The sequence below is a fragment of the Enoplosus armatus genome, chromosome 2 (genome assembly GCF_043641665.1).
Source record: "Enoplosus armatus isolate fEnoArm2 chromosome 2, fEnoArm2.hap1, whole genome shotgun sequence".
NCBI classification, from domain to species: Eukaryota; Metazoa; Chordata; class Actinopteri; order Centrarchiformes; family Enoplosidae; genus Enoplosus; species Enoplosus armatus.
The window spans coordinates 11,279,964-11,293,180 of record NC_092181.1 but is presented as its reverse complement, the minus strand read 5'-3'; the positions used below and the strand labels follow the sequence as shown (position 1 = coordinate 11,293,180).

Sequence of the window (13,217 nt, the reverse complement as noted above, 5' to 3'; positions counted from 1 at the left end):
TGTTTTGAATGCATTTTGTGCTTTGCTAGGGGACAACAGATCAGTGTTATCATGTCCTATTTATTAACATTGCAATACAAAAACAGATGTATACAATAAATGCATAGAAATAGAAACAGATGACTGAGTTCATCCTTTTTTTCTCGACTACGATCATGGTGTTGTCTAGGTAATCCAAAACTTGCATATTTTTTGGTCTGGGACACTTCCAACTTTTTCTTCATAAATAAGAAGTCCATCTAACCTTTCGGAGTCTCAGGCACTCCAAGGGGGCAGATGATTTTGCGGATGCAGTACTCTGAGCGAATGCCATAGGGTCCCACGTCACGACGCTTGATGATCTCAGTGGTGGTGATTTCAGTATCTGATGTCTCTGTAGCAATGAGTGGGGATAGGGCTGGGTTGGTATGGTGATGAGGAGGAGAGCCCGAGAAGATGGAGGAAATGCACTCCAACATAAAAACACCCAAAAGGAGACTGTAGGCTGTGACAGCCATTTTTGCATGTTTCTCTGGGCCAACACAGGGATAACAAGGATAGCCCAAGTAAATATAAGAAGATACTATCAAGTTAAGTCAACAGCAGAAATGCTACAGTTTCTTTAACACCAGGTTGAACGACTCCTGTAGAAACTACATCTATTATCCACAATATAGGTGAAAATGAGCATAAATACAGCAGACGATTCATATAAGAATCATATAAGAAAATTAGGTAATGGTATATAAACATCCAAAAATAATATCTTTTATATCATATATATATTTTTTCTTTATGAAACACAATTAATTCCACCCTCAAAACCAAAACTCAAATTTGAGTAGTTCTTTCCCATCCTCCCAGGGTGAAGGACGTCTTTATCTGGAGGAGGGTGGATTGCTTTGGGAGGGTTGGGGGGGGGATTCTACCTGTACGTGTGGTGCCGACAGCAGCGGATGGTTTGACGGCCATGTCATCCCATCTCAGACAGGCCCACAGGAGCCTCAGCATCAGGCTCACACCAGCCAGAGACTTCACTGTCTGCAGGCGATACCTATAACACAACCCAAAGGTTCAAGTATTAGTCATATATAGTTGCATGTGTATATTTGTCCAAGTATTGTGTGTTGTTTACAACTTCACACCTAAAGAATACTGCTATAGTGAAAGAAACTCCTGGAAAATGGAAATGTCTGTTGTGCACATTTTAGGAAAATTCAATTTAAGTTTTAAACTAAAACATAAACACTACTGATAGAAAGAATACTTGTTCTCGAGCTATGAGCTGAAGGAAGGCTTTTTGGCATTCCTCACTGCCCCGGTGTCATGCAGTTTGTTAGTGCAGGGCAACTGACCGCCAGTGACTTGCTCAGTGTTACAGAAAACACAGCGCAGCACGATCATGGAACAGGAAAAGGCAGACAGACTGAGGTTTTTGGTGATGATGCTGTCCCCTCATGACCATTTCTATGAAAGAAACAGATGGACTGGCTGCCATCTTTAATCAGTCATTTTATATGCTAATTTGGTCGAGGACTACAAAAGCACATAAAACAACAGTTTTAACTCACAAAGTTCAAAGTGGAAGCTTGTGCATATTTCATTTGGTCCTTTTTTAATTTAATGAACTATTTTTGGTGTAACAGATAGTGTGTCTGAGTGTAGAATTATATGACAGGATGTCATCCATCAATGAATACGTTTAGTCTTAGATGAAATATTCCTTCCGTGCATCATTAAGGCCGGAATAGCTGTACAGACAATGAACTTGGCACTTAGGACATTGTCATTTAAAACATCTTGGACATCTACAAAAACATGATCATCACACGGCTGTGTGTGTATGGGGCTTGGTGGATATTCTCTTTCCCATGTGTAACCACAGATGGGAAAATATCCCTGTGTTGCAGGGCTGGGTCACTGCACAAAGTGAACATCCTGACACTTCTCCGACCGCCGGATGATTCACGACTGCTTCGGAAATCTGAGGTCTGGTCAAAATAACCAGAGGTCCCTGTGTGACACCAGGCTCAGAGCCACAACATTGCTCAAGGCCAAAGCCACGAAGATCAGACAGGGAGGGAGACGACGTAATGAACAACAAATCAACAGGACATGGCACTCTGACAAAAGCAGGAGAGGGTTTAAAGGTGGATGCTGAAGGGAAATAGTATCAGCCTTATTCCTACTGTTGTCTTTTGTAAACATCACAATTGCATGTTTTAAGCTATAGCTGTTAAATGAATGTTGTTATAAAAATATTTCAACTACTGTCTATAATTCTATAAGAGCACAAAGCTACACAGGCCTAAGGATAAGTTCAAACTATCTTCTGACTATATTTCTGAGTAAATTAACTGGATATGGATATTTCGATAATAACGTGTAATATGCAGGTGTTTTACTTATATAAGTAGAAAATGTTCTGTCAATCTGATTAACTTTCTTATTTTTGGTTCGAGAGAGACCAAAAGTGCAGTAAATATGTCTGCACTGTCTAAATTAAGACCATCTTTATTGCCACATCACTAGACAGCATTGTGTAATCGGTTGATGTCAATAATGAGTTGGGCAGAACTGAAACTGAAAATATATGGTAAATGTGGATAACTCCTGCTCATACTACCATGTACCACAGCCATATGTTTTGATTTCCATTTCATGGGATCCAGACTTTACATACACTGTACTGTGACACTGAACACACACACATCCTTGACGAATATGTGGCAGACAAACCTCTTCAAGACCGATACACTTTCTCTGGCTGGCTGCTCTGCTACAAAATATAAATCCAAGAAAAACTCTGGGGGTGTCCTCTGATTAAGGTTTATTTAGAAACGTTTTACTCTCAAGTGAAAGCCATATATGAAATACGGGAATAAGTGAATTCCAGTCTAGCCTTAATTTTTAATTAAAAGTACATTTGGAGTGCTGCCATTGCAGGGCTAGTAGACACAAATCATGTCTGACTGTCAAAAACTAAAAATTATACAGTCCAAATTAAAAGTCCATTACAAATTAGATTTGGCCTTTCTCTATTGGAATTTGCTTCTTCATTTGGAATTAAGTTTTGTGTCTCTACGTGCAAAAGATCCACAGTGACTTTTTGGACCATCGTCTCATAGTGAAATCTCTAAGTTGGCATGTCCTCTGTATTTACATTGATTTCCCCCCTCACACAAAGTGACATGCGTGTCAGCTATCAGTTACACTGTACTTGACCCACTGATCACTGAAACACCTCAAATACAAAAGGTGAAATCCACACAATTAAGTGCTACTTAACCAGCAACTTTGTCAGTGAATATGGTGCTCAATAATTATGTTCAAAGTGAGCACAAGGCGGACATTTGTTAGGGTGAGGAGTGTGAGAGAAGTGTGTGAGAAAAATAAAAGAGAGAGTGAGCTTACCTCCAGGTGATGCCAAATGTAGGCCTGGGTGAAGGATATGGCCAGATATCTGACGCTGGCTTGGCATTGTAGCTAAATATGGGAACCTCACGGAATCCACCTCGCCTCCCCAGCACCTTCATGTCGTCGTGTGGCAGTACGAAAATACTCTTGCGGTTGCTCTTGGTGACAAACTTGCGGTAAGAAGGCAGGGCGGTGTCTGAGCGTGTCTTCTTGGTGCGGGAGAACTTGAGGAGGCGGACGCGGCCCTTTGTTGATGAATAGTCCTCCTGGCTCACAGCAACAGTTGACACTGTTGTATCACCACTGGTGTCGGTTGTTGACTTACTGATGGAGGCTGAGAGTGCCGTCTTCTGTTCTTGTGTCACTATTTCACTCTGGCTGTCCTCTGACTGGCCGTCGAGCCCGGAGGAACAGATTTTGGTCACAGTTGTTTTGGTCATGGTAGTAAGGGTGGACACTGCGCTGCTTTCCGTTGTAGACACCACGGGCATTGTCATCTCTCTAGATAAATTTGATGGCGATTTGGCCATCCTCATCTCTGTGGAAACTACTGTCGTGGTGGTTGTGGAGGTTGTGGTTACCTGGGTGATGATGGTCTTGAGTGGGTCTGTCGCCCCACTGTTACTATTCTCCTCTGCAAAGTCGTCGCTCAGACTAGACTCCTCAGCTGAAGGTATAGGAGATGGTGCCATCCTGATGATCTTGATCACAGGACTGGGTTTGGTCTCCGCAGACTGAAATGGTGATGTGCTGTTGTGCTGTAGAGTGCTCTGAATATTAGCTCCAAGTGCGTCTATGTTGTTCTCCAGCCTCATCATCTTCAGTGGAGGTTTGTAGTCCTGGTCCGATATCGTCTTGCTCTCTACCTCTACCTTAGAAGCTAGGCTTGGTTGCTTGCCCTCAACCGCTGTACTATCGTTTACAGGGGCCAAATCTCCGTTCACTAAAGGCTTTTGCTGTGTGCTGTCCTTCAATGACCCAACCAGCCCTTGTTCTTCAACTTTACCAACGCTGTTCACCTTGGCACTGTTGGTAAGCATGCCATTATTTGAGCTCATTACAGAGTTATTCAACATGCTTTCACTCCCCAAGCCATCATTACCATTTACCTGAGGGAGAGGAGAAACTGGCTCGGGAGTGCTATCGCCTTCAGTTCTACCTTGTCCAATGCCTTGCATATTTTCTTGGTTCTCCTCTGGCCCTGTGCCATTTTCCTCTGTACCCGAAAGCCCTGAGCTTAAAGTTTCTGGGTTTTGCTCAATGCGTTTAGAAGGAGATGTGTTTTGACTGCTTTTTTGGTCAAAAACACTTGTAGATGTCCTTACAGAGTCCAGTTTCAAGTTGGGTACCTCAGACCCTGTATTTTCCATATGTGCAGCCTTGGTAACATCTGATGGTACACTGGCTGTTTGTTGCTCTAAAGAGCCATGAATTCCCCCTGCTGTTGTTTCTTGTACATTAGGCAGTTTGACACCCTCTTGCCCTGAACTGTCTGACATAGTTTCTTTTGGCCCCGTAGTCCTTTCCACCAAGCCTGCCTCCAATTCCTGGGGCATGGAGGTGGTTTGGTTTTGTGGTGATGCTGAATCTTCACCTTTACCTGTACTGCAAATGTCTTTGGGCGTGGAGTCCAGAGCAGGAGAAGGAAGAGGAGGAGTGACATCTGTAGTCTTAGAGAGTTCAGCCTGACTCTCCCCTTCAACCTCTCGCCCTCTAACGTCTCCTGGCCCTGGAGTTTGTGTTGTGGAAGATTTCTCCTCAGCTTTCACAGCTTCGCCCAGTGCGAGCTGTGTCTGAGCGAGAGTATGGGGCTTGAGTGGCGACCGTGGCCGAACAGGAGTGCTCAGAGCGGGAGTTGAAGTGGACGAAACTGGTGCAGGAGTCTGAGGTTTGGAGGCAGACACCTGCCGCCTCTGCCTCTCTTCAATGATGTGCTGCTTCACTCGTCGCTCCAGCAGGCTGTCCAGCTTGGAGGACTTCACCTTCTTCTTGTAGGGAACGCGGGTGAGGAAGCCCTTGCTGACATCCACTACATCGTAGTTGAAGGGTCGTGTAGGGCCGTCTTTAGGCTCCTCTTTCATGGGAGCCTTTTTCTCCTGAATACTGGACCCTGAAGAGAAAATGAATTCAGACTTTAATAGGATACACAATATTTAAGTAAATGTGTTCCATAACATAAAACACAACTCATACTCCACATGCAATTGAATACAACGCTATTAGACACTAAGTCGCACTCTGTCATACTTTGCTCTTCATCTGATTGTGAGTCTGTGGGGTCCACCTCCATCTTTTCAGGAGACTCATCTGCTGACAGTTCCTCTTTTTCATCCACCACTTCTTTCTTTTCCTCTTCCATCCTCTCATTAGACTCCAAATCTTCAACTGACATCAGATGGTCTGTTGCAGGCTTTGAGAGGCTAGAGGAGTCTTGATCTTTTGCCTCACTGCTAAAGACAGCAGCTCCCTGAGCTTCTGGTTCAGCTGCACTGGGCCGTCGACTCAAGTCCAGCAGGGTACATTTCTTGCCAAGTTTAGCATCTTTGGAAAACACAGTGACAGTGAGAGTTTATTTTTCAAATTAGTTAATGAACATTTGAAATAATCAGTAGTAGTTAAAGGTAAAAGGATAAACAAGAACACAAACTATCAGTATTAATAAACAAGACTCCAAACTATATGTGTGGTCTTTGATTAGCTCTTTGATCAAATCAATTGATGAAAACCGAGTGAGCAAAAAATCTTTTCAAAGTTTGGAAAATGTTCAGTACAATTTTGAAAGCTCTTTAGAGTTTCAATGACATCCACAGACACATCAAAAGAGAGACTTAACTCATTGAATGCCAACCAACACACAACGACATCATTGAGATTACTGAACGAGAGACTAATTCACTCAGTCAAAGAGACTTTAAATTAGAGAAAACCAAATTCCAAATAACTAAAAACCACATTTTAGGCCCCAAAGTCTCCCATTCCAGACCTTCCAGTTCTTTGCGGTAGTTGGCGTTGGTGTTGCCGGGAAGCCTGGGGACAAACCGCTGCACATAAGTCTTACTGATCCAACTCCAGCCCCCATACCCCGTAACGCGATACTCCTCTCCTTTCTGCTTCCACACCTTCACACAAGAAAGAAGAAGAGGACAAGAAAGTAGAAAAGGAATGAGGATAAGAGGGATAAAGAAACAACAAGACGTGAAAGGTTCAAATGGATAAAACGTAAATTGGAACACACAGAAAAAAGGGGTGGGAAAGGTATAAAGAGATTAAAAGTTTAGAGGTTATTCACACACTGATCACTAATTGCTGAGGGAAATGACTCACAGCTGAGCTCAACTTGCTGCATCAAAGAGCCCTTGATGGTCACTCACGCACGTACGCAAAACATACACACCAGTGTTTCCCACAGCAATGAATCAGTTTTCCAGGCATTAAAGTCTCATTAAAGAAGTAGACCAGACTGAAATAATATTACTGTCAGCCCATTTATCAGTATGTTTCATTTTGTGTTGGCAATAGTCAGGATGGCTGCATCTTATCAAATCCACACTTATACTGCTTTTCAAGAGTAAAATTCAAGCAATTTTCAAGCACTTTCAAGGTACCTAAGCCAAAAATTTCCATTCTGAAAGCAGATGGTCGTCCTCATGACGCCGGGCTTACAACAGAGGCAGAGTGGAGGGGAACGGAAAAACGCCCCCTTCTCATTTTGCCGCCCATGTCAGTCAATCCAGCTCCGGTCCACTCCAGTGACTGCATGTCATGCTCATTTACATGAGGAATGGATTATATTGTGGTGTGCATAAACAAAGGTTGTGATGTTGACAAGAAAAGATGTTGGTCATGCACTCAGCAGTCAAATGACAGGGCAGGGCATAGCACAGAGTATGTTCTAGAGTGTGCAACCTTCCTGATATGCACATGAGTGCAAGAGAGTGTTCCTCGTGTGCATAAATGGCAAAAAATATCTAACTCCTGACATATTAAACTCATATTGTACCCTTTTTGAAATAATCAATTGAAAAGACTAAAGAATTTACAAGTTCGTATGTGACCTACCTGGTGTTTAATTGGAAAGGTGTACTTGACCCAGGTGGCCTGTTGCATTGTCTCCTCATCCTCCAGCTTCTTCTCCCTCTTCTTCACTTTCTCTTTCTCCTCACGCTCCATGGATGTCATGCGGTTTAACCTGAAAACATTTTTTAAAACCGTCAGCAATTGACTCTACCCTAAGACTAGTGACGTGGTGCTGCACAGACAACGTTGTGATTTGTAGCTCGCAAAAACCCTGTTGTATGAGGTGATCGTTCAGTTCACAACAATCTTCTTTTAACCCTTCAGCCGTATATGTATAACTTTCTTATTATTAAGTGTAAATAAACTATTGGAAAGCTTCTTGAGTAATGTAAAAGTATGATTAAAGCCCTGATTAAAGATGAGGAGATGATAGTTGCTCTTGAAACAGTTCCATGAAACACACACACACACACACACACACACACACACACACACACACACACACACAATCAACAATTTGCTGAAATGCAACTTGTAGAGCTCTCTCTCTCTCTCTCTCTCTCTCACTCACTCACTTTGATGCTCACAGTTCAGTCACACACATATACACATTCTGGTCCTAACCTTGTGAAACCTGGACAATCACTTCTTTAAAAGGGGCGTTGTGGTGCTGAAGCAGTAGTAGAGGCAGAGGTGGGTGGTACTGGTAGTGGACTTGCAGTCTAAATATTATGCCTCACAGCTAGGGTGGGCCTTTTGATCTGATCTGGTTATGATCTCCTCTGCCTGCGAAACTGACCACACTTGCCCTGTGTACATGCTTGAAAGTTTTTAACGTATTTCTAAAATACATTTAAAGTGAATTTGTGGAGGGATCCTGTGACTATTATTTATGCGTGTTTGAGAAATGTAATCAGTACGTAAAAGCACATATTTATGAATACATGTAGTATGTATATAGTATGTACAGTATACACACACACACACACACACACGCACACTGTATATACACTATGTGTGTACCTGGTATGGCCCAGTGAGTCCTTCCAGACAGGCAGCATAGCCACAGGTTTGATGGCACACTCCAGGATGGCCAGAGCCAGTGCAAACTCTCTGGCCTTACTGCACATCTGAACTGCTTTGATCCAATTGGTCCTACAAAACAAGAAAATAAACATTAAACACTTTTAAACGTATCTCTTTACTCTGAGCGCTTTTACTTTTAGGCTGCATTTAGTTTTAAGTTTTCAGTCTGGTCATGGTAAAAATGCCACAAGTCTGACTTCTCTTTCATTTCTACGCATAATGTGATTTCATCGCTGAAAGGCACCAACACCAACATGATTGACGACCTAAAGTACTAAAACCAATATCCACTGAACATTTTATATGGTTAAAAACACATAGCAAGACACAAGTCCCTGACTCTGATCTGTACCTGTGTGAGGCCCAGTTAGGGTGCATGAACGGTGCTGGAACATTGTTCTCCAGCTGGATGATGGTGAGTCTCAGCGTGGAGATGGTCAGAACCTTCGAGCCATAAATGGACCCATTCCACTTAAACTCTCCTGCTGGTGTCATGCAGAACTTGTGGGAGAGATGCCGCCTCTTGTCGTGGTCCTGATGAAAAGACAAATTAAGTAGGCTTTAGTCGGGGGTTAAGCTTAAGCATCTGGAAGGCCGGGGACATTTCACTGTGAACTTCATATCATCTTTGTTAGTGTTCCATTTAATATCTGGCTCGTCTCTGGTCCAGTTTGAAAACTTCTTCTTTTGCATGGGCGGTGGAGCCTATCCTGGGTCACTATCCCATCACATACAGACAATCATACCTGGGGACAATTTATAATCGCCAATGGATGTCTTTATAATAATGGGAGAAACTCTTGCAAACACGAGCTAGAATCCACTGAGTATTTATGAACATTCAAATGGCCAAACAAATAGTCGTCATACTACTTGCCTCTCTGTGCTGGTGTTTGTTGAGGGCCACGGCATTGGAGCTGTACTGGTTATGATAGACGCGGTATTTCCCCTCCTGGCCAAGCTTGAAGTATTGGCTGAGTGTCCCCTTCATCACCACGTCCTTGCTGCTGCGTGTGCTGACGCGGGTGACGTCACCTTGTGCATTTACTACTAGTACCTGTAGAGGTAGGAAAAAAAAGATATGTGTAATTTAGATTTACTAAAGACGGTTGTATGACAACAAAGTTCATAATCCAATCTATGATACAATGAACAACTCGTTGCAACCACCTGCTCTGAAAAAAATAAGCATCGTCATTACAGACACAGACGCTGCAGTCTTGAATTTAGCTGAGGTTGTCTCGTTCTTGCTCATCAGCCTTAGAGTCCTGTGATGTTTTACTAGGCGACAAGTTAGTTGGGGACCACGTCTCCAATTCCTCCCTAAGGCCCTTAACCTCATCTTCATACATATATTGTCCAGCTCTGGGCACCTGTGTTAGACACTGCGATTTATTTATTTATTTTCCTGAAAATCATTATCACCCGTGGTTCTTCTCACCTCTTTGCCCTCTTTGAAGACCTTGTTGGCTTCGTGAACAGCAGCAGCCACTTGTTGGTTCTTCAGCTGGCTAAGCTTGCTCTCTGGATTCCTCAGCCGGGTCACCATGCGAGTTGCTGAAGACTTCTTACCGCCAAGACCTGTCGTCTCACCGTTGGCCGAGTCTTTACTGTCCCCTGGAAACCCAATGACAAGTTCAGTCAAAGACGGAAGAAACCAAGTCACATGCAGTTGTAAACTCTATTTGAACTAAGGCCATACGATGTGCAATGATCATTGACAGCCATGCCCTCTTGACAGTGGTAACATAAATACTCGCTGTTATATGCTTGTACCGCTTTGCTCATACAGAGAAAACTACCTTGTAAAATGGGCTGCTAGTCTGTTTAAGGCCTACTAACTGGGATGTACAATGTGTAGATGACTAGTATGATACAGAGGACAGGAATCCATTTTTCTCTTTTGCAAGAGAGACCAGAGTACAGCTGAGTGCATTTTTCCACAGTATAAAATATTACAACAAAACAAGATGTAATTAAGATGTATTGTTCTGTCAGACCTGTGTCATCAAAGCTGGCCAGTGATGACTGGGAGGACTTGTCAGCCAGGTCTGGAGGTTCAGGACCTCTGGGAGGGACCCCAGCTCCCATACTGCTGTTACTGTTCTCCTCGCTGGTCTGGGAGGGCTGGCTCAGGCTGGGGATGCCATCTCCACAGACAGGGACAGAATCTGATGATGGGTTTTCCGCTACACAGACAGACAATCAAAAAGTATTGACCGTTACATAAACAAGGGTAGCTTGTCTAGATTTTTTTGTTCTTCTTTCATGGTTCGTTTAAGTCTTCCAGCAAGGTACAGGTGTTAGCCCAGACTGAAATTATTGAACTACAAAAACAAAGCTGTCAAATCAACAAGCTGTCAAATGTGACCAAGAAATAGGAGGTCCTGCGCAAGTAGAGGCTCAGTCTTGATGAAGACAGAAACTTTCTTGTGATACTTCTCAAAATAGTTAAGGCTGTGGCTCCCTCTACTGATTAGTCATGCGTAATGCATGCACCAAATAACAACTTCTCATGGAGGGAAAGCAACTTGAAAGCAAAGGGCGACCGGTCCACGCAAGGCTAGTGCACACATGCCCACACAGACCTAAACAACGAATGGTGAAGCTCTGTAATTATTAAGGATGAATATGTGATAACATATCTTCAACAAAAGACATTACTCAAACAGAAAGCTACCCAATCAGAGGTTGTGGCTACAAGCCAGCAGCAGAAGAAAAGCTTTTTATAAGAATTAATGCACCAGGCAATGTGAATGCTGCCCCCAGTTGACTGAGGCTCGGTTCTAGTCATGCTGATTGCAGTGACAATGCCATCTGATTGCAAATCAATCGATGCAATCAGCTTCTCAGCTCTTTAGAGAAAAAAAAGGAATTAAGAGCTCAAGTGTGAAAGTGTTCCAAGGCTGAAGCCAGGTTTCAAGAAATAAAAGTTGAACAACTGAACACAAAAGCCAGCAGATGGAATGAGAGCCACATGCAAAGAGGCAAGCTGGGAAATGGTCAGGAGGAACAGCAAAGCACTGCGGGTATATGGCGGAACAAGCAGGTCACTGGTGATGTTAGGGGGATTCAACACACAATCCTGTGAAGTTGCAGACTGCGGCAGTAAAGCAGCAGATCCCCAAAAAGAGCTTAATGAGGTCAACTTCACCCCGAAATGTCCTTGTGTACCTTCGGTGTTGTTAGAGACCTCCATATGGGAACATCCCTCTATCACAGCCTCTATGGTGGAGGCTGGGGGCTTTGGAGCCTCAGTGGCCAGGCTATAGCTCACGGTGGTGGGGATGGTTTGTGTTGGAGCAGAGGTTTCTGGAAGTATAGATCCGTCTGAGATGCTACTGCCACTACTGCCAGTGGGTGGAGCTTCAACAACTACAGATGAACAGCAGCAATGTCGAAAATATTGTGGATTTTAGTTCATAATGCATACATAACTTAGAGACAGTGGAGAGAAGCAGTGATGGTTGGAGCTGACAAATATGGTCAAAACATAAAATCATTCATCATGAATTGGGGAAAAAATAAATAAATCATCTAAATTTGGACATTTTTGGCAAAGCTACATATATTACCTTTACAAATGTATCTCAACTTCTGGGGTTATCTAAATTTGCTTTTTGCTGTGATTTATATTCAGTATGAGTATTCTCTCATGGCTAATTAGACGCCACTTAACGAAGATGTTAGCGTTTTGTTCTCTTGCCCATGCAATAACTGTCTCATCATTCTTTATTGCACTGGATAATACGTATCCAACAAGACACCAATATAAATTAACAAATTAACATATGTGCTTTGTGAGTGCCGAACTTGTTGCTTGAGTCTTGAAAAAGAACACAGCATTTCTAATTGGTCTAAGAGTCTTAATCAATAACTAATTACACTATTGTGATGAAGTCCTTTTTACAAAGGCTCAAAAACAGAATAGAGTGGAGGTACTGAGACCCAGTGAAACCGCTTTTTAGGTCAGACGTTACAACGATTTTAATGTTACTATTATCATTTATTTTCATATTTGGTCGTGTTTTTCTGAATACTTTGTGAAATATAAACGTCATAATTACCTCCAGTTTTGATGCCATCTCTTTTCTCTTCTGTGGCCTCCTCTTTTGTCTCCTCCTCCTCCTTTGTCAGAGCTTTGACCTTGCCCTCCTGCTGCCCCTCGTCCTTTAACTTGGCCTCTTCATCTTCCCTCTCCACATCCGCCTCCTTCTTCTCCTTCTCCAGCCGCGCTTTCTGGGCCTCCTCAGCAGCCCGTCTCTTCACCTCCTCCAGCTCCTCCTCCTTCTTAGCCCGCAACCGTTCCAGGATCTCCTCTGGATGAAAGAGGAAGATGTAAACAAAAGGATGATAGTTGTAAGAGAAAAGAAATGAAGGGCTGAGCCAATAAATAGCCCAGAGTGTAATTTCATGATAATCACACTCAGGAGATGTGATCAACAACACAAGACAGGGAAAAGCAGACAAAGTAATTCATCGAAATGACCATGATGATACTGAGAACACCCTTTTTAAAACTACAAAAATAATCTGAAATGAAAAAATTCATAAAAGCTCATCAGCGATGAATAAATCACAAAATACACATTAAAAGCCAGAACACTGTTGAATTAAGCTGAGTCGAGTTGTGGAAGGAAACTAGAACAACAGCATCTGACTAAAACTCAGTGTAAGAAATCAAGTCTTCAGGTAACAAAGATGACTTGGGGACCATA

General features: G+C 42.9%; 1 protein-coding gene across 1 annotated transcript in view; it reads right to left on the bottom strand.

The window, feature by feature from the left end:
• Positions 1 to 13,217, bottom strand: part of LOC139292065 (nucleosome-remodeling factor subunit BPTF-like) — a 42,760-nt gene that overhangs the window by 20,057 nt on the left and 9,486 nt on the right. The window contains exons 5-17 of the mRNA XM_070914213.1: positions 12,567 to 12,818; positions 11,674 to 11,874; positions 10,500 to 10,688; positions 9,941 to 10,116; positions 9,377 to 9,556; positions 8,852 to 9,033; positions 8,437 to 8,568; positions 7,456 to 7,585; positions 6,380 to 6,515; positions 5,644 to 5,937; positions 3,394 to 5,506; positions 909 to 1,033; positions 245 to 373 (exon numbers count right to left, since the gene is read on the bottom strand). Of these exons, the coding sequence (XP_070770314.1) occupies positions 245 to 373; positions 909 to 1,033; positions 3,394 to 5,506; positions 5,644 to 5,937; positions 6,380 to 6,515; positions 7,456 to 7,585; positions 8,437 to 8,568; positions 8,852 to 9,033; positions 9,377 to 9,556; positions 9,941 to 10,116; positions 10,500 to 10,688; positions 11,674 to 11,874; positions 12,567 to 12,818 (4,239 nt within the window). The remainder of the gene's footprint in view (positions 1 to 244; positions 374 to 908; positions 1,034 to 3,393; positions 5,507 to 5,643; positions 5,938 to 6,379; positions 6,516 to 7,455; positions 7,586 to 8,436; positions 8,569 to 8,851; positions 9,034 to 9,376; positions 9,557 to 9,940; positions 10,117 to 10,499; positions 10,689 to 11,673; positions 11,875 to 12,566; positions 12,819 to 13,217) is intronic.